The 22858-nt window shown below is 43.2% G+C and overlaps 1 protein-coding gene across 1 annotated transcript in view; it reads right to left on the bottom strand.

Moving 5' to 3' along the window:
* Nucleotides 1-17365, bottom strand: part of LOC126237540 (uncharacterized) — a 55889-nt gene extending 38524 nt beyond the window's left edge. Inside the window, exon 1 of the mRNA XM_049947725.1 lies at nt 17000-17365. Within this exon, the coding sequence (XP_049803682.1) occupies nt 17000-17365 (366 nt within the window). The remainder of the gene's footprint in view (nt 1-16999) is intronic.
* Between the last annotated feature and the right edge of the window lie 5493 nt (nt 17366-22858).

Genomic DNA, 22858 nt, shown 5'->3' on the forward strand with positions numbered 1-22858 from the left:
TGCTTAAGGAGAGGGTGCTCCACGTTTGAACGAACTCTTTGAATTCGAAACTTGATTATATCATGCAGTTTCTCACGCTTCAGAATAGTTAGGTTACACACCGCCTTCCTGCACACTACGATATGGAGCCCTCTAGAAGCAGGTCTCTGCAGATATCTGAACGGGAAGAATAAACATGTAAAATGTTAAGAAAGTTTGTTTTATTTAAAAAGCCTTACGAGTTTTCACGATAAAAATTTAGAAGCTTTACTTTTCAGCACACCCTTGTATTGTGCTGTCAACCAATTGCTGACTGATAAACTCACCTATTATCGTCTGCAGAGATCGTGGGATTCTGTTCAGTATACTGGTGCTTCGTTCCCCTTAGGAAGGTGTCACTGGCGTAATAGGCAAAACAATAAATTTTGAAATTCTAGCAAAAGTTGTTCCACCTGTACTGTCTCTGTTCCCGTCATGGAGTGCGGTAATAGCGGCATCCTGTGCATTTTCGTAGCTTACACCTCCTGTACAGCAATCTTCCAACGTTTCCTTTTTAACAACTGTAGTAACATCATTCTCTTGAGTTTCCGTTGCTAGCCTAACTGCTGGCAGCAGAACGAATTCTCCTACACTCTCCGAGACATTCAGGTAAGTACCAAGCGCCCACTGTTCAGCTTCCGGAAGTGTCAGCTTGTTTCCCTCACGACTCTACTTCAGTTCATATGCATCCAAATATTTTTTTTTTAAATCTTGCTCGCAAAATCTTCTATGTGCTCGTTCGGTCTATTAGAAATTTCCCTTAACTGCTCAAAGAAAAACCACGCTATATTCTGCTTCTTATATCATTACACCAACTCTTTCCTCAACAGCCCAAAAGATTCCATCCTGTCCACAGCCTCCATGTATCAAACAAAGGCCTTCGCTTCTCCTGATAGGGAGGTTCGGCCAAACCCGTGTCAGCTGATGACAAGGGATCCTCCACAAATGATAGCACATCCTCAGACGCCCCACCGGAAGAGGGAGTTATAAGGTTTGCAATAGTTGAATCATTTTCAACAATCCCAACTCGTCATCCTTCTCAGCTAGCTTATTACACTCAGATGTATTTTCCGCTCTTAACTGCGCCACCCGATCAGCTAATGACTGCATAGCTTCCTAACTGGTCACACCTAGCGTTTTTGCTTTCGACATTGCATCACCCTTACTCATACTTACGAATTCAAGAACAACATCCCAACAATAAGAACAGAACATTTCTTAGTTAATAACAGTACAGTACTTATCTCTTATATCTAATCATGAGCCACCTAGACTCCCTGCATTGCCTTGAGACGTAAAAGAACGAACTTCCACAGATTCGGCACAAGAGGCACAATGCCAAAGTAAATTACACTGTGTACATTGCACAGGCTCTAGTCATAGACCCTCAGAATTGCCCATAAACTGGGAGGCATGCATCAGTTCCTCCAGCATCACAAAAGTAACTTTACCATTAGGATGAACCCTAGTATTGGAACAAGGCAGGCCTCAGTCCAAAGTACCATTATCCAAGATGGCGGCGATGACGTCATCCAAGATAGTGGCTGTGACGGCAATCAAGATGGCGGTCTTGATGTCAATCAAGATGGCGGATTTTGGTGGGAAGTTTGAATTTTGGTGGGAAAGTGCAATGCTCCCCTCCCCCAGACAAATGGCGCGAAGTTCCAATTCCCACACAGTAATGTATCACTCCATGCTTATCTCTACTAAGCAAAGAAAATGGCGGGAAAAAATTACTTGTCTTTATTATTTATCCAATTTCAAGCACATGTGTTCGCTACTGGGTCTCAACTCCAAGTGGCTTAGTTCATATTGTCACCACCAGAGGGCACTCTCCCGATGTCAGGTGATGATGCAAGTACCATTATTCAACATGGCTGCATCCAGTGTGTTCACCACTGAGTCCAGAGCCCAAATGACTTCGTTCATATCGTCACCACCAGAGAGCGCTACCGGGTCGTCGGGTGATAACGCAAGATCGTCTGTGCTCTCTCTTTCAAGCCGTGTCAGGGGCCCGCGTGTGTGGGACCGCTGACATCACAGCCCCCCAGCCTAGACCTTTATACTCGCGCCGGACATAGTCTTCTGTAAATATTCTAACTAAAGTATCACCCGCATCGACATCTAACGTATGAATTACCGAAGTACTTAATTCCATTTCAATTTTAATCTATCACTTCGATATTCAAAGAACAAATGACAAGTTTCACATTTTCCCACTAGGAGTGCAGTGTCGCATCATGACATACCACCCCCACCCCTAGAATGCTGCTCTCCTATTGGCTACTGCACTAGTCACGTGACACTACGTCATAGAACCTATATAAACCAGAACACAACTGAACTCGCCCACACTCTGCTCCTATACTTTGTTCGATACACACGTGTGTGTGTGTGTAGAAGTGATTGTGCATTCAGTCATTATGAAGCGAGCATGCAGCATCAGCAACTGTGCCAGTGGCAGCAGCAATAGCAAACCATCTAGTGTGGACGAAGTTCCATTACCTGGTAAGTACATTTTCACTGCTCCGATATCTGCATCCTTTAACTCAGTTTATGTTCTTACATATGTTTTCGATCTCATTCTATACAGAATGATTCCTGATTTTACACATTTTGTGTGTGGGTGTCTATAAGTTCTGTGTTACGTGTTATATCTGTCTTTGGCCGCTCTCTATACATTTTGCCAGGCCTTTTAACAGGTTTTTGTGTCTACGTGTTCGGCGTCTCTATGTTATATCTGTTTTGGACCGCTCTCTATAAGTATTGTTAGGTGTTTTAACGGTTTTACGCAGCTCCAAATAGTCTAATGTCTGAGCTGCCACTGGAAGGTATATTCCATTGGCAGGAGTCTCAACAATCTTATACTCCGCTGCAACTGACGGGAAGAATCCGTAAATAGTATAAATGAGAGTATCGTTGAGATAGGACTTCGTTGCAATGTTACAATCGCCACGTATTGTGCTGACTGGGAGTATGTCCACTGTCTGATTCGACTTGTAAAATTTATTTGGATCCTTCTTCAAAATCTGTCCTTTTGTGAATCTGAGCAGGGCCCTACTGAACTGAACCTTTCTGGTTAAAGTCAATTGTTGCATTTACATTTCTTATTTCAGATTCAAGTGTCTTGATGTTTGTACGTAGTTCAATACCTTTTCCGGACTGTTTTAAGACGTCGTTTAAATCGTTGATATCGTATGCACCAGGTTCTATCTCCAGAATATCTTTTTCGCCATTAATATCGAGATGGAGTTTATTGTTGGTCTCGGTGATATTCGGGATGCTGTTGTACGTCTCCAGTCCAATCAATGCAATACTCCATTGACCAGCACTCAAATCAATTGGCGGGAAGTAATTTGCACGCAATACAGATGATCGTCCTTTCAACTTCAAAGTGTACGACGTTGAATCTGAACCTCAACTGATGAATGAATGTTTAAACATCCTCCTTATATAGCGTGCTTCTTCTTATTCTTCTTTGTGATCGTCAAGAGAAACATGATACATAGATGTCCGCAGAGGAGTGTATTGAAGTCCTGATAGCACCGATTATTGTTGAGTACATGGCTTATGTGACTGAGGTATTGTTGTAATTCTTCTGGTGGTTGCAGGACACCAAATGAGTCGAAACAGTAGATGGTATCAGCGTCTCTGACAACTTGTGCCACCCCGTGGGTGCCGGGACCTCTAGCAACATCTAAATTCACAGTACCGCATTCACCAGTTTTCCACATAGTCTTCGGTAATGTATTCCGCATAAAGACACCACGGAATCTTGTTATCTTGAATTTATATCTAACAAACTTAAGAAGATCTGTATTTGTGAGAGGTCGATCTGGTAGGACCGCTAATGGGCTTTTTTTTTTTTTTTTTTTTTTAATTTATGAATAGACCAAGACCCTTCCTGTACGGCTTCAAGTATTGCCCTTTACCGATGGCTGTGGCTTCCATCATGTGGTTACGCCTTCTCGCCTCTTCTAATTGCGCTTGGGAGTTTTGCGCGTTCTTGACCGCCAAGCGTTTCTGAAGCTTTGTCCCAGGCCCACAGTAGCTATACCCAGGGATGTTTAATTCCACGGGTAGTTTGTCTAGAACACCACCACCTCCTCTAATGTGTCTTCTAGCGCGCATGTTACGCTGCTGTGTTGGTTGTGGACAATGCACGCTCATTGTATAGCAAATCGCCGACATCAATCCAGCTGTTTTGTGTAGGAGAAAAACCAAGCCATTTGACTAGTGCATTATTTCCCCGTCGTGTTATGACTGTCTCCACGAGAAAAACATCTGGTTCTGAACTTTTCTGCATCTCCTCAGTGTTGAAGGATCCCACAATTTCTTCGCCTTTACTGTCCTTCAATACATAAGTTCTAGGATTCGTTCGCTGCACCTTTGAAACTGTAAATATCTCAGTTGACCAGTTCGGTAGGTATGTTTTCTCAAATGCAGTCTTGTGTTTTGATATACGCACCACATCACCTACACTAAATTTCTGTTTGCGTGGATCCAGCATCTTAATGCGAAAGTACACGGTATCCATGAGTCCATTATTACGAACATCGATTGGCCGCATTTTTATTGTGCTATGTTTGGTTCTATTATATTGAGAATTATTTCTGGGAGGATATCTGTCCTTCTGTCCTTTTGTATGAGCCGCGAAGGTTAAAACGCATCCACATTCGACCTTTTATTGTTCTGTTCTGGCGCTCCACGATACTCGCCTTAAGCTGAGTGAATGTCGAGTAGTAATGTGTTCTGTATCGCTGCATCGCTGTCTTGAAATATCTAATGTAGAACTCCCAACCATGATCGGTTTGGAGATTGTCCGGGCATCGATTCGTTCCTCTCTGTAGCAAACGCTCAAAAACATGAGCAACATTTCGACCGGTAATGCCCAGGCAAATTTGGAGTATGTATCAATAACCATTAAAATGTGTTTCAATCCATTATTCTCATGTGAGTATTGTCGCATATCTACATGATCAGCTGGCCACAAGTCATCCAGCCCTTTAATCATAACATGCCTGCGAGGGTATGTTTTGCGTGCTGGCTTGTGCAGTTCTCGAATTGTCTCCATACTTATTCGATGACACCTCTCTCTCGAAGCTTCGAGATTATGGAAACAATCTCATTCGAATGAGCCATATTACCTGCAGCAGCTGATGCCATGAGCAGCCATAGTCGATCTATTAGTCCGTTAGGGTCGTCATAATATATATACTGAGGGATTCGATTGGTCACTGCTTTATGCTCGATGTCAATACCATCACCGCTGCTGCCGCCGTTGTTGATGTTTTCGCCTTCAAGTATTGGCTTTATAATGGTTTTATATTTCTTGTTGCTTCGGCTTTTCGTGGTCTTGTATACACCAGTCATGTGCAGTATTTCACGGTATGTGCCCCTATCATTAAATGAATAATTTATAGGTTTTTTGTTAGGCCTTAGGAAAATAAGATTCATTAATCCGGGTGTTCTGTCAGTCACCGGTCTGTATTCTGTCTTCAGTTACAGTTATGGGATGCGCACCCAACATGTACGGTCTTCCCTGCTGACGCCGAATGTTCTGTCTGACCTGGAGTGTGACTAGTAATGAATTCATAGATGGCAACACCCTCGTTATCGTGTGTTTTTGTTTTTGCTGAGAGTTGTCGGATAGATTCAGTAACAGGCTTAAAGGTTTCTCTTAGTGTTTGCTGTCGATCCATATACCCTAACCTCTGCAGCCGTAATTTCTCACGAACTGCTTTATGCGCCTGAATCACTTTCTACTTCGTCGACATCTCGGCGTATACTAATCAGACATCTGCGCGGCGTGAGGCTTTATATATCCGGTCATTTTCTTCCTCCTCCTACTTTGACCCTGATCACCCTTCTCATCAACAAGGAAGTCTACATCTATTTCCCCCCGAATAGCATCGACCTTTTCAGTGAAGTCGGTTACTTTCTTACTGACTTGATTAACTAGCTCATTTAACGCATTCACCATCCTGAGAAGAGTCTGGTAACACGTCTCTAGTTCCCTGCGCATACCTGCAACTTTATGCGCCATGGCCTGAATTTTCGCATCCAAGTTACAATCGAATGTTCTGTCTGTTCACACCCATTCTCTCGGGTTGAGAGGTAGACATACGCGCTAATTTGTCCATGGTGTAGCGTATACTGATGTACTAACCTGTCTTACCGTGCTATATATGCAAAAACTCTAGAAAGTCTCGGCTATACCTACTATCATTCAGTTTTCTTGTTTTATCAATAACGAGAAACCTATACTGTGAATGATTCCGGCAATCTGCACATGTCTTTACAAAATCATTGAACGACATGTCTGTTCCGAAATGTGCTTGGTAAATGTGTTTTAAATTCAGATTGTCTTTTTTGAAGGCTATAATGAGGTTTGCGTTATCCCTAACAAGCTGTTTGGGGATTCTGGAATATGTTTGACTTAGATAAAATACATCAGCACCATATGACGACCGAAAGGGAAATATTTTTGAATTTGGTCTTGGTTTTCGACAGCAACATCGTCAAATATGAAGACTGTGTTTGGTTTTGCTTTTTCAGGTGGGGGTACATCACAGATTTCACTGAACTTCGTGTATGTAACACCATCTACATCGTGCAATATCTCTTGCAATAGCTGATACTTGGGTTGAAACTTTGTTTTTGAGAATACACAAACATGTTCAAATCGGGCTCCGTCTAAATGCGTTAGGAAAGTCATGAGTACATTAGTCTTCCGGCAATTGGATGGGCCTACAATAATTGCTCGTATATTATTGGGAAGAAGAATTCCGTTCTTCTTGTTCTTCTTCTTCAGCTCTTCACATGAGTGTTCACAGGACCAGTCACCGACAACAAAGTCTTTGTGGCGAGGTTCCTTCACCCAACCCGCCATCATACTAAATGCGTCAGGTACAGACAAGTAGTTCACCTATATATATATATATAGAAAATACACCTGGAAGGATGATAATAATAATAATAACAGTATTTGTGTATAGCCAGTATAGTTTGATCGGTTAACCGACTGAGCTATGTTGACTACACAAAGAAAGAAGTATGTATTTTACTCATGAAGAGTAACATGATCATAATCTCAGTAAGTGGTATAGCATTGAAGAAAATAATTGTAATACTTTGATTATAATGAGAAAGGTGTATGAAATAACAAACATACACGAGTTGACATTAGACATAAATTATTTATTTAAAAATCGTACATTGCATTTAGTATTGCAGGGATATCATTAGAATTGGTATGTATCTTCTTAGCACCTGTACAATATCTACTAAATAATGCTCTTTGGTTGGCAATAAATTCAGCATGTAGCTCACTCAAGCCAATAGGTGACTCGCAGTACTCTGGTTTTTGACACACGCATTTCATCTGCTTGTCTTTAGATTTAGCGGTCATGTGCCAACGAAGGTGCTGCTTAAGGTCGTCAATATGTATAATAATCACACGTAGGGAGTTGACAACATGACTGTATGCGGCCCCTATGCTAGGCAGTCTCTCCAGCGCAAGCCGTATGGCAGAGTCTAGATCGTATTACTTCATAACTGATGGATGTCTTAGATAGACGCAGTTGTTACCTGGTTTCACGCACAAGGCGCTGTCTTCATATACCGTAGTAATAGAAAGTGTAGCATCAGTAAGACGAATGTCTGGAGGAGAATGGGATGGATTATATTCGTCGGTCATTTGCTGGTTGATGTAGCGCTCTGAACCGCACATCTCATCCCACTCGATCTCGTAAATTAGCACTTTAATACACTCCTGGAAATTGAAATAAGAACACCGTGAATTCATTGTCCCAGGAAGGGGAAACTTTATTGACACATTCCTGAGGTCAGATACATCACATGATCACACTGACAGAACCACAGGCACATAGACACAGGCAACAGAGCATGCACAATGTCGGCACTAGTACAGTGTATATCCACCTTTCGCAGCAATGCAGGCTGCTATTCTCCCATGGAGACGATCGTAGAGATGCTGGATGTAGTCCTGTGGAACGGCTTGCCATGCCATTTCCACCTGGCGCCTCAGTTGGACCAGCGTTCGTGCTGGACGTGCAGACTGCGTGAGACGACGCTTTATCCAGTCCCAAACATGCTCAATGGGGGACAGATCCGGAGATCTTGCTGGCCAGGGTAGTTGACTTACACCTTCTAGAGCACGTTGGGTGGCACGGGATACATGCGGACGTGCATTGTCCTGTTGGAACAGCAAGTTCCCTTGCCGGTCTAGGAATGGTAGAACGATGGGTTCGATGACGGTTTGGATGTACCGTGCACTATTCAGTGTCCCCTCGACGATCACCAGTGGTGTACGGCCAGTGTAGGAGATCGCTCCCCACACCATGATGCCGGGTGTTGGCCCTGTGTGCCTCGGTCGTATGCAGTCCCGATTGTGGCGCTCACCTGCACGGCGCCAAACACGCATACGACCATCATTGGCACCAAGGCAGAAGCGACTCTCATCGCTGAAGACGACACGTCTCCATTCGTCCCTCCATTCACGCCTGTCGCGACACCACTGGAGGCGGGCTGCACGATGTTGGGGCGTGAGCGGAAGACGGCCTAACGGTGTGCGGGACCGTAGCCCAGCTTCATGGAGACGGTTGCGAATGGTCCTCGCCGATACCCCAGGAGCAACAGTGTCCCTAATTTGCTGGGAAGTGGCGGTGCGGTCCCCTACGGCACTGCGTAGGATCCTACGGTCTTGGCGTGCATCCGTGCGTCGCTGCGGTCCGGTCCCAGGTCGACGGGCACGTGCACCTTCCGCCGACCACTGGCGACAACATCGATGTACTGTGGAGACCTCACGCCCCACGTGTTGAGCAATTCGGCGGTACGTCCACCCGGCCTCCCGCATGCCCACTATACGCCCTCGCTCAAAGTCCGTCAATTGCACATACGGTTCACGTCCACGCTGTCGCGGCATGCTACCAGTGTTAAAGACTGCGATGGAGCTCCGTATGCCACGGCAAACTGGCTGACACTGACGGCGGCGGTGCACAAATGCTGCGCAGCTAGCGCCATTCGACGGCCAACACCGCGGTTCCTGGTGTGTCCGCTGTGCCGTGCGTGTGATCATTGCTTGTACAGCCCTCTCGCAGTGTCCGGAGCAAGTATGGTGGGTCTGATACACCGGTGTCAATGTGTTCTTTTTTCCATTTCCAGGAGTGTATATTTGGACGCATTTTCAATCTCCATTACACCTTGGAACCGCCAGACATGATGCACCTCTATAGCAATGTTCACACGTTTGGATCCACTGGAGGTTAAATTGTATGTAGTGGTGTAAAGGGCGGCTGCACTAGACGTACTCCTTTTATCTACAGTAGCTTAACTCTGTGAATGCACTATCACAGGAATGTTCGACTGGGGTGAGTCATATGTTGGCGCCCAGTACTGACCTCCACCTAGTTGCTGTTTAACACCACCGGTGGTAGCATTCGATGTGTCGTGTGTGGGTCATGTGTCCTCGTCACGCAAGTTGCTGAGTGGAATGGAGAGCAGCAACAAGTGGGCTATGTGGGCTACATGATCCCACGTGGTCGCTTCTGGGTCAGACGAGACGGGTGCCGTGGCTGTAGGTCTCGACGAGATGGCGGTCGAAGCTGATGCAGATCCTGACGCGTCTGCGGAGCTAGGCATCTTGGCACTCGACCCTGTTGAACAAAGACAATGAAGCATTAGATATGGTCCATTAAGTGAAAAGTTTGAAAAATAATAAAGCTAACGAGAAAGACAATAATGTGATGGGTGATACTTACTTTCCGTTTAATCCTATTCTGCATGACTGTGCTGGAGTCCTACTGCTGCTGCTGTTGGCGCTTCATGGTTCTTCTTCTTTTTCTGCTGCTGACTGACTGACTGAACAAGACTGAGGCCTCAGAGCTGCTGAGCATACTTCAACCCTATTGGGTGAAATCAAACACGTGACGCTATTAAGGACTCCTATTGGCTCCCACCATTTACCCCCACCGCAGAACATCATCAGCTGACATCACGGCAGAGCCCTCTGGTGGTGGCGATTTTAACTAGACCCACACCAAGTGGTGGATATGCACTGTATACAGCCATCTTGAATAACAGTACTTGCGTCATCACCCAAAGTCCCGGTAGCGCCCTCTGGTGGCATTGATATGAACTAAGCTAGCTGGAGTCCAGACCCAGTGACGAACACATTTGCTTCATTGATTAAATAATAAAGACAAGTACTTTTTTCCTGTCATTTTTTTTGCTTAGTAGAGATAAGTGTGATGTGATGCATTATCGTGTTGGAATTTGAACTTCGCGTCATTTTTCTGGGGGAGGGCGGCATGGCAATTTCCCGCCAAAATTCAAACTTCCCGCCAAAACCAGTCGTCTTAATTGACATCACGACCACCATCTTTGACGTTACAGCAGCCATCTTGGATGACGTCATCGCCGCCATCTTGGATAACGGTACTTTGGACTGAGGCCAGCCATCTTCCAATACTACCCTTACCATGACACATACCCGACTTCTTCCATAATTTAAGCGCCTATGACCCTCACTTTGAAGTTGAGCAACTGGCTAATTTTGTTATGAAGAAACATCAGGTCAGTGGCCATGCTTGAGACTGTAGAGAAGTATACTTTCTTCTCGAAACGAATGACACCAAAAATTACGCTCTGCTTCCTTGATTCTTATGTTTCATGCAGAGTTCACTCCAGAAACTTGTTGACACTTCACCTTGGGAGAATACGTGTATCACCTGATCTGCATACCCTGATAAGGAAAAGTTTCAGTTTGTGACTAGGAAAGGAGTTTTCCCTTATGAGTGTCTGGGTAGTAAGGCAAAACTCAATGAAGCCAGGCTACCCAACATGTCTGCATTTACCAGTACTGTCACACGTGACGCCATAACTAGTACAGATTATGGGCGTGCTCTGAATGTCTGGTGGGAATTCATCATTCCCAATTTGGGTGGATATGCAAGACTATACATACACACCAACGTGTGCTTGCTTGTGGATGTTTTTGAAAATTTCCACACTGTATGTATGGCCACATACTCTCTGGACCCCACCTTCCATTACACAGTACCTGGATTATCCTGGGACGCGATGCTGAAGAAAACGAGGTGCAGCATCGAACCTTTGACCAACGCTGATATGCTTCTTTTCTTTGAGCACAGGATCCATGGGGAACTTGGCCAGTGTGTCCATAGACACGCCAAGGCAAATAATCCACGAACTGGTGTGGGATTCAACACATCCCTTGATTCAACTTTTATTATATAGTTGGATGTCGATAACTTATATGGGCACGCTATGATGTAGCCACTGCCGACTGATGTGTTTCAATGAGTGCCCAAAAAGCAGTTTGAGGGATTAGGTAGAAAAGTGGTGGGTCTAGCGGCTGATTCTGATGTAGGGTATGTGGTGAAACCAGACCCTATATAGCCTGTTAGTATGCACGAAATGACAAGCGAAATGCCATTGTGTCCAGAGCAACAAGTTCCGTGAGGAAGCATGGTTCAAATGGTTCAATTGGCTCTGAGCACTATAGGACTTAACTCCTGAGGTCATCAGTCCCCTAGAACTTAGAACTACTTGAACCTAACTAACCTAAGGACATCAGACACACCCACGCCCGAGGCAGGATTCGAACCTGCGACCGTAGCGGTCGCGTGGTTCCAGACCGTAGCGCCTAGAACTGCTCGGCTACTCCGGCCAGCGAGGAAGCATAATCCCTAAACTGATGGTCACTGTTGGACACAAGCAGAGGTACATAATTCACTATCGGAATCTCCAGCAGTGTCTCAGCTTAGGGATGGAGCTGCTTAGAATCACCCAGGCTATCTCCATCAGTTAGTCCCCTGGTTGAAGGAGTACAATGAATTAAATACTCAGAAGAGGGCAGGCATGATTAACGACTTCGAAAAAGAGTTTTATAACTTAATGACTGATTCCATTTTCAGTAAAACCATGCAGAGCGTAAGAAATGAAGGTGTTACTTTCATTAGGACTGAATAGGATCGTTGGGGCATAAGAAAGTATGTCACCAGACAAAATTTTAAATGGATCACTATTTTCATGAGAACTTTATTGCTGTGAAGATGTCGAAGGTTTCAGTAGAGCTTATGAAATCTATCTATTTGGGTATGTGTACAGAACATCTCCAAACTCCACATGTACCGGTTCCATTAGGAGTTTGCTAAGATCCATTTTGTGGAACCCAAGTTACTTTATACAGGTACAGATAGCTTCATCTACTGGGTGAAGAATTGTGATCCATGTGAAGTGATGACCATCATGATATCCAGCCGAGAATCCTTATGGTATTATTCCTCAGAACAAGAAGGTTATCAGCTTAATGAAAGACGAGGCACACGGATTGTCGATTGTGGAGTTTGTGGATCTAATATCCGAAATGTACATATATTGTACAAAAGATGCGGCCAGCGAGAGGCAGGCTAATTGTGTGCAATGTGGAGCATCACATGTCCTCACGATCGAAGACTACTTACAGCACCTCTATGGCGATGGTCGTGGTGCTCCACCGCAACCTCCGCATATGGTACAGCAATATTCGATCATGAGATCATGACGTGCACTCTGTCCTGCAGTCTAAAGTCAGAGTGTCACCTCATGACGATAAAAGAGCCATTTGTAATGACGGGATCAACAACCCTCCTACTACTTACTTGAAACACGAGAGAGGGTGGGGGACTCTGATGGTGTGAATGAGAGAGAGTAGGTGACTAGTTGAGTGAGAGTTATACCGAATAGCATGGCTCTTTTATCATAGTGTAAACACGTAAGCATGTGCCTTCATACATCATGGCTTATGTGTCTGTGTGTAAGCTTGTGAGTGTGTTTGAGTGTGGATGCCTGTGTAAATAAGTATGCCCGTGCATAAATACATTCGTTTATTATTTTTTCTTAATAAATAACATACTATATACACATTATTGAATAAGACCATGTACTGGAAAAAATTACAAAAAACTATGAAAAAGTTTAAAATATTCATAGCATATATAAGAAGGTTTAAAAATTGGAGCAAAATCATAAAAAATTAAAAATTTGAAATGTAGAAAAAATTTAGTTTGCGCTTTATGTGAGTGCGTGTGTAAACATGATAGTTTTTAAGATTCACCTACCGCTAGTTGTCCAAGCCACACTATTTTTTAGTGTAATTTCTAGCCAGTTCACGTTCATGCAGCTGTTTAGGATGAAGATTTAAGGGTCACCCAATTCATTGTATTATAAAATAATTTCAGCTGCTTCACCCCGTTCAAAGTATAAATTAGGTGTTCTGTTTTTGTGGGATTTTACTAGTAATAGTAATGGTGTAAGAGAAACTGTAACCTCTGCAATATCTGTAATCAGTACCGCAATGCAGTGTAGAAATTTTCACCCAGTACTGACAGTGATGCAGGAATATTCAATACGTGTAATGATTGCATGGGATGTCGCCTGTCCTGCTGCACACAAATTTTGTTTTGGAAGAGGCGGCGCATGATCGTGCCCGCTTCCAAAGACATTGTAGCAAACGTGTCTGAAATTATGTCACTTGTGCTTGAACAAAGCCACAGATGTAGGATCTGGGTAAAGTTACATACTATCTAAGTGAGAGCTGATGGATAGCAGGGTACCCATAGAATTCCAGGTCTTGAATAGGTACAAACTTGAAGATTCGATGGAACAGATCCAAACTTGAAGATTCGATGGAACAGATCCAAACTTGAAGATTCGATACATCTATGTGATCTTCTCCTTGCCTTTGACCTACATGATGATATCAGGGTGACTGAATATTCGAAGCGACGTCATTATAACTTTATAAGGTATACCAGGATCGTCCCAGTGGAGTCCGTGGAAGAAACATATTAGCCACTTTGTACTCCTCTGTATTTTAGCACAAGTCACATCTCTGAAAGGCTTCGGAGATGTAATACTTCCTGAGAATGTCTCTAATACACCAGCATATTGTATGTATGCTATGAGTGCAACATCTTTAAATATGAATTGACTGCACTCATCATGATCATAGAACCCTTGAATGTCGGCAACGAAGTTCACACTGCGAGTTGCCATTGTGAAATGCTCTGGGTATGCCGCAGCACTTGGTCATTTATACAGCACGCCGCACAACGCCAGTAAGTGGGCAGTAGTTAATCACACGGCCATGTAGAACTGGAGGATACTCTGCAGTGTGTTCTGGGAAACTCGACGAGGATTCAGATTTGATTCGTACATCGATTGGTCCTGATTTAAGTATCTCATTCTGCTTACAACAGTCTATTACGATGATTGGTGCCAGCTCCCTAAATGTATGTGGACTGAGTAGGCATCCTTCTTCTTCAACACCTTCACAGTAAGAAGCACTGAACCTTGCATACATGTCAAATGCTAGACTGTATACACTGGAGTTTAAACACGGAAAGTTGTGACTGAAGGCGTTTTTTAATTCACTCTTCTAGTGTATTGAATACAGTCACGTTTGAAGCTACGAAATATGGATAAAATTAAATAGACTGTACGCATTATGGTCTCACTGTAGCAGTAAACTGTCATACAGACAGAATTCTGACTTCAAGTAGATTCTGGGATTAGTTAAATTAGTGGAGTAATTTGCTTAAGTTCCACTTCTATTGGTCTGAAATACAAGTACGATGAATCTCGATGTTTCCAGCTGCACGGAAGTTTTAATAGCCCATGTTTTCCTGCTCGCTGTCGGTAGCACTGGTTACTCACAAACCTCCCATGAGCGGAAAGTAAAATAAAAAGGGTTGTTTTGGGGGCGGAAACGAGAGAGCGAGGTCATCAGTCTCATCGGATTAGGAAATGGAGTCGGCCGTGCCCTTTCGAAGGAACCATCCAGGCATTTGCCTGGAGCGATTTAGGGAAATCACAGAAAACCTAAATCAGGATAGCCGGACACGGGATTGAACCGTCGTCCTCCCGAATGCGAGTCCAGTGCGCTAGCCACTGCGCCACCTCGCTCGGTTTAAATAAAAAATGGCAGGTATGTACCGGTGTCCAGAAATTTTAAAAGCTTCAAAGGATCCTCGTCTGCCACAACGATGTGTGACTTTTCCGTATGATTTTATGGATGGTGATCCGATTTTCTTCTTGAGCTAGTTGTATATATGAGTTGCTATCCATAGCACTACAAAGCAGAATAATTTCTAATAATTTGCTGCGTATCCTCAAAGTACCCCATAAGCATTTTTAGAGACATGCAGGCAGTAAATCGACGATATTCTTCTGCTGTTCCATACGCAAGGTCGTCTGTGGACCACCCTGCATTTTCTAAACCATTTAAATCCAAATGTGATGATGAGACATGTTTTAAGGGTTGATTGATGCAATGCCTACATTACGTGTACGATCGATCTGTTCCCCATTAAGTTCATACCGTATTTCGTAGAACAGTAATGCCAAAGCATTACGTGTAAGTTCTGATCCCACGGCATGACAACCATCCTTTTCCTTAAATGATCATCCTAACATATGAAACTTTTGCATGAAAAAGTTAAAGCGTGTTGGTTCTGGATGACAGTAATGTCATCTTCTTGTTACATGTCGTTGAAGCATAAGGTTTCTGTGAGAAGTATTCCTGTCAGATGATTCGCTCGTCAATTTCGACTCGGTGAAATCTATTGGGAGACGACGTCGTTTCAAGCCCACTGATTTAAGAAACTTGTAGTTCGCACGTGTCATCATCCTGCGGTTCTGCTGCGAAGTGCTGTGTTGTGCACTGCGTGCGCTGGTTTTATGCGTTGCGCCCATCCTGTCTTAGATATAGTCGTACAATGGTTTCCTCACAACGAAAGTCAACAAGTTGGCTATTCTGGTCCACAAAACACAGCTCCAGGTAGTCCAATGTCTTAACCGTCACTGGAAGGTATACAGCATATACAGCATTGGTAGGAGTCTCAACAATCTTATACCCTGTTCCGACTGATGGGAAGAATCGGTAAATTGAATGTATCAGTCTGTTGTTCAGTTATAAGTTCGTTGCAATGTTACACTCAACATGGATTGTACTGATAGGGAAATATCCACTATCTGATCAGATTTGTAAAATTTACTGAATCCCGCCTTGTCCCTTTGTGAAACCCAGTAAGAGGCGTACTGATGCTTTCTGCTTAAAGTCAATCGATGCATTCACCGTTGTTATTTCAGATTTAAGTGTACTGATGTTTTCACAGAGCTCAATCCCTTTCCACACTGATTTAAAACTTCGTTTCAATCGTCAGTATCGTATACACCAGGTTCAGTTTCCAGAATTTCATCTTTACTATTAATTTCCAGATGCAGTTTATTCCTAGCCTTTGTGATACTTGGGATGTAGTTGTATGTCTCCAGTCCAATCAGCAAGTAACTCCAACCTCCAATGCTTAAATCAATTGGTGGGAAGAAATTCGCACGTAGTACAGACGGTCGTGTGGAACTCACTGGGTAGCATATGTTTAAAAAATGCAAATGAAGTCTACTATTTTGACTCATTCAGCGACCTGCAATCTCCAGAAAAATTGCAACGATACTTGACAGGCAGAAGGCATGTGTTATACAATTTTCGACGCTACCAAGACTTTAATAGTTTCCTGTGCGGTCATATATGCATCATGTTCCTACTGTTTACGAATGACATATAAGGATGGCCATTAAGCATCCATTCACCAGTTGATGTTTAGATGGAATGTCATACACTTTCAATTTAAAAGTGTTCAGTGTGCATTGAGAACTGAAAAGAGGTACGTGGCGCGAAAGATGGGATTGCTACACACATTAGCCAACACATCTGTGCAAAGTTTCATCGGATTTTCAAAGCGGTTCCCATTTCGCGACCTGTCAATCCTTACTTCCCGAAAAGCTTTCGTAGTATGTAACGTTTCTCGTGTTTATCAGTCAAGTTCACAGTTACAAAAGTACAGTACCATTAAAGTGTGTCGTGCACCCTGTTAACTCAAAGCGACGTCCTACGAACCTCCTCCTTCCTGTCCTTGTCGGCGAGGCACTCGGGCGACGTCATGTTGGCGCCGGCGACGCGGCCGTCCTCCAGCAGGGCGACGAGCACCGCCCGCCGGGCCAGCATGCGGCGCCACAGCCGCTCCAGGTCCCGCACGGCGGCCGCCTCCCCGGCCAGGCCGAGCGCCGCGCACACTGGCTCGTCGCGCAGGAAGTGCGTCGCCATCAGCTCCAGCACGGCGCCGTCCAGCTCCGGCGTCGCGTCCTGGACGACGAAGCGCGGCCGCTTCCCGCCCGCCATGGGGCGCCGGCCCTCGAAGCGCCGCCACACGGTGGGCACCGGCTTGTCGTCCGGACGCCTCCACGGCTCGCTCTCTGCAGACATCTGCAGCGCGTTTAGAAACCAAAACAGTCCGGTACTCAAGTTATAGGCAGAGGTCCGTGTGTGTTTGGATACACAGAGTAATAACGACTTTGTGAATAAAAGCCTGCACCAATGCTAATATGCCCAAGTCTATCTGCAGTAAAAACTGATTTGTCTTTAAATGTCAAAGGGCTTGATTAGATTAGATTAGATTAGTTTTTCGTTCCATAGATCCGTGCTGAGGAGATCCTCGTGGATGTGGAACATGTCAATTTTTTTAAAGCTGAAATAACAATACTAATAGTATGTATACATACAATACATCATTTGTTTCTATTAACAAATTCATCAATGGAGTAGAAGGATTTGGCCACTAGTAAGTCTTTCAGGCTCCTTTAGATCCATAGATCCGTGCTGAGGAGATCCTCGTGGATGTGGAACATGTCAATTTTTTTTAAAGCTGAAATAACAATACTAATAGTATGTATACATACAATACATCATTTGTTTCTATTAACAAATTCATCAATGGAGTAGAAGGATTTGGCCACTAGTAAGTCTTTCAGGCTCCTTTAGATCCATAGATCCGTGCTGAGGAGATCCTCGTGGATGTGGAACATGTCAATTTTTTTAAAGCTGAAATAACAATACTAATAGTATGTATACATACAATACATCATTTGTTTCTATTAAAAAATTCGTCAATGGAGTAGAAGGATTTGGCCACTAGTAAGTCTTTCAGGCTCCTTTTAAACTCATCTTTATTTGTAACCAAATTGTTTATGTTTGCTGGCAAATTATTGAAGATGACTGTTCCTGAGTAGTGGAAACCTTTTTGAACTAAAGTAAGTGCTTTTAAGTCCTCGTGCAGATCATTTTTGTGCCTGGTATTGTATGTACGAACTGAGCTGTTTGTTGGAAAAAGAGATATATTATTTAGGACAAATTTCATTAAGGAGTAAATATACTGAGAGGCAGTAGTTAGTATACACAGTTCTTTGAACAGGTTTCTACAGGATGTCCGTCAATTTACTCCACAAATAATACGTATTACACGCTTTTGGACTCTGAAAACTTTTGTTTGACTTGAAGAGTTACCCCAAAATATTATACCATATGACATTATGGAATGAAAGTAGGCAAAGTGTGCAAGCTTTTTCACTTTTATGTCACCTATGTCTGCTAACACTCGAATTGCAAATACAGACTTGTTAAGGCGTTTCTGCAGTTCTGTGGTGTGCTCCTCCCAACTGAATTTATTTTCAAGTTGTAATCCAAGGAATTTAAGACTGTCACCCTCTTATATCTGCTCTTCTTCATACTTTATGCATATGCTGGGTGGAAACCTCTTACAGGTTCTGAATTGCATATAGTGAGGCTTTTCGAAGTTTAATGCAATGAGTTGGCTTTAAACCGTTTATTAATATCCATGAAAATATCATTAGCAGATCTTTCTAGAACTACACTCGACATACTATTTATTGCAATACCTCTGTCATCTGCAAACAAAACAAACTCTGCTTCTGGCAGTGTAACTGATGAGAGATCATTAACATACACAAGAAAAAGCAATGGCCCTAAGATGGATCCTTGTGGGACACCACATGTAATTTCTTCTGTACGATTTTCGTTTATTTATGTTGTGTACAACTTTAGTGACGAGGAGATGTGGTTATAGAATGATGTGGCAGCTGTCGTCATAGGTAAGTTGGAAACGAGCAGAAGTGACTAGCGAACAAGTTATACAACAAGCTGGACATTTACTTAACTTGTGTGTCTCCAACAGAACGAAGACTCATTACAAACAAGCAACAAACGACAGGTCCACCTATAACGATGCCAACTAGGATGAGGCTCCCTGAAGTAAGCGCAAATGATGAGATCGCAGACGCGGCTAGGCGGCATCCAAAAACTGTCAGGTATTCCGTAGCCTGGCTTGCACAAGAAAACTTCGTTTTCACATGTCTTTTCACACTGGCGGCGTGCAGCGTTCACATGTTTTACTTTAATCTGAACACACTTTGTAAGGATGAGAACGTTATAAGCCACGCAGCATCATTCCTGTGCAAGCCAGGCTACAGAACAGCTGATAGTTTTTGGGACCATTGTATACACTTCTCTGACGATAACACCTGTTATACTACTGCAATTAGTGAGCTTTTGATACAACTTCTACACATGCAAGTACACAATTTCCTATATGACCGTCAACCTGCGAAATTACAGTCTACAACCTGGCTTGCTCACGGCGACTCTTTAAACTATACACTGTTAGCTGAGTGGTCAGCACGACAGAATGTCAATCCTAAGCGCCTGGGTTCGATTCCCGGCTGGGTCGGAGATTTTCTCCGCTCGGGGACTGGGTGTTGTGTTGTCCTCAACATCGTCGTTTTATCCCCATCGACGCGTAAGTCGCCGAAGTGACGTCAAATCGAAAGACTTGCACCCGGCGAAGGGTGGTTCTAGTCACACGATATTCATTCACTGTTTTGGTCCTTACGAATTCATGTTGTTGCATGACTACAGCTAACGATGCTTTCCAATGCTTATTCACTGACTTTTCATATTTTGAACGATCTACAGATGGTTGCAGACAGCAACCGAAACTAGTTCTCGAACTCTAATAGTCATAGCAAAATTATGGTCTAGGCATTAAAAGTTTTTACTCTTAAAAGTTTTTTATTTAATAAACACAGTGGATGATTTGCCTACACGTTGTGAGACACATACACCTGTCCTACCACAGCGTGTATTACGAATCGATCCTGGGGAGATACCCTATCCAATTGGTAAGTGTTATGTTCCTGTACATCTTGTAGTTTTCTCGCAGTCGTCTTCTAAAACGGCAGAGGTACTTCTGAATAAGAACGTATTCCATATACATTAACAATGTTCAATATAAAGTCAGTTATTCTTCCAACGTTTCTCTTAAATATATTTACAAGTACATTACACGATTGCTTATCAGATGTAGAAGTGTAGCGCTTTGAAATGATTTAACTTTATGGTGAAGCAACTTGGGGAGATAAATGCAGATATTCTGATCATTGATACCTTAATACGTATCCACGTCAGCGTTTTAGTTCCTTTTTTCTTTTGTTTATACCGCAAACACATCACACAATTTACTCCCCTATTTTGTCGTCTAACACTGAACCCACAAAGGCGTGGGACCGATGACCAACCAGTTTGGTCTCTTTTCCCCCATTTAAACCATCCAACCGACCACAGAGGCGTCACATAATTTACTACCGGCACAGGCGTAACTACACCACTAAGTGGGCTACGCCTTTCGATATAGACTAACCATTTTGCATCCACGTGATCACATTTCAACAGCTGATGTCCTGCCCAGGGGAAAATAAGCATTAATGGCTTACTCTTGCCGCAAGTACTTGGAGGTACTAACCAACCTAAAAACATACTACTCCTAACGCCTATAATTACTACTTTGGAAATGAAGTAAATAATGATTTAATGTTCTTCAGTACACTGTGCTCAGTCACCAACAAAAATATCTGCACTTACACTCTTAACAACCCCTATATGATTACGTGACTAGCATTTAGCATTATGCAAAATGTAACAAACTGTGGCATGACGTCTTTTGACTTCCCACTATAAGAGAAATATTCCAAGCTAATCTGATTTAATTCATTTCAGTAATTATGACACAAACTTGTAACTTAGGGAACATATCAAGAATATAACAATTATATTATATTCATTATATGGTCACCTTCTACTTTTTCAGTACATGAAATGTTAATTACGAGGTACGACTTCAGTAGATGAAATTTTCAGGTAAAATGCGAGTCTACAATCTGAGCTCTCGCGAACTGAAAAGGCTAAAATGGTTCATAATATTTTAATATCTACGGGTGAAGATAATGAACTTGTCCCTGCAAATGTGGATTAGAACATAAGACTTAAGTATGCAGTACACTTGCGGATATAGTTTCTCTTATCGACGCAGACCTCCTGTTATAGATGATACTTCCGCCAGGAAAACGTCTACGCTACTTGCACTGAGTGTTTAAAAACTGGCGTATGAAAACATAAAATCGTTGTTTTCTTCTCTGGCTAACTAAAGTTTCTGACAGAGCACGTCTCTTCATCACGAACATGTTGACGTATTGCGTCGCCAGATGAAACTGCATAAACCAGAGTGTTGCCTTTCCTTAAGGAGGCCAACTTTACTTAATGCCAGCTTTGAATTTTTTTGTTATGTCACGTCTGTTGACGTTCTTGTATGACAGTGTATGATGAATTTCTAGGCCAGAGATTTTACTCAAGTGTTCGTGGAATAAGATATAAAATCTACATGCAGACTACCTAGAGCACTGGACCAATTATTCAGCAAGCGGGTTCAACCCAAGTATGGCTCATCTTATGTCGCAAGTTAGTGACCTCTGCATGATCCTATACAGGCTAGTAAGATATTAAGCCTTTGACGTACTTCAGTAAACACACAATTTAATTCATGTTGTACTTACAGTTTTCAAAATACTTGTTTTGTCCTAGGACCAATATCACCACTTGGAGATGTCATTATGCAATAAGTCTAAGTATGCGAAACTTCCTGGCGTATTAAAACTGTCTGCCAGACCGAGATTCGAACTCGAAATCTTTGCTTTTCGCAGGCAAGGGCTCTACCAGCTGAGCTACCCAAGCAGGATTCACCAGCCATCCTCACAGCTTTGCATCCACCAGTACCTCCTATTCTACCTTCCAAACTTCACAGAAGCTCTCCTACGAACCTTGCAAGTCTAGCGCTCCTGGAAGAAAGGGTATTGTGGTGATATGGCTTAGCCACAGTCTGGGGGATGGTTTCCAGAATGAATTTTCGGTCTACAGCGGAGTATGCGCTGATATAAAACTTGCTGGGACATTAAAACTGTGTACCGGACCGAGACTCGGACTCGAGACCATTGCATTCGCAGGCAATGCTTTACCAGAAAGTTTCATATCAGCGCTCACTCCGCAGCAGAGCGCAAATTTCATTCTCGGAACATCCCCCAGGCTGTGGCTAATCCATGTCTCCGCAAGATCCTTTCTTACAGGAGTGCTAGTCTTGCAAGGTTCGCAGGAGAGCTTCTGTGAAGTTTGGAAGGTACTGGTGGATATAAAGCTGTGAGAAGGAATTCTGAGTCATGCTTGGGTAGCTCAGCTGAAAGAGCACTTGCCAGCAAAAGGCAGAGGTTACGAGTTCGTGTCTGTGTGCAGCACACGTTTTTAATCTTCAGGAAGTAATGACGTTAGTTAATTTCTTCTAGTGCCTCAGATATCGAAATTTTTGTTCTTTTCAAAACAAAAATCTTTACTTGCAAAGAATTTCTCTAGCAAACATCTACATTGTGTAGGCCCAATTAGAATATCTCATGATCATTTCGCCTTAAATTTATGCTGGTAGAGTATACGTGATCGCTGTGACCGATTCCGGTAATTGTTTGGCAAAGCATGAGATATTGCTACATTTATGAGCACAACATTACACTTCTTTCTGCTGGAGCA

This window comes from Schistocerca nitens, chromosome 2, assembly GCF_023898315.1.
Source record: "Schistocerca nitens isolate TAMUIC-IGC-003100 chromosome 2, iqSchNite1.1, whole genome shotgun sequence".
Classification (NCBI taxonomy): Eukaryota; Metazoa; Arthropoda; class Insecta; order Orthoptera; family Acrididae; genus Schistocerca; species Schistocerca nitens.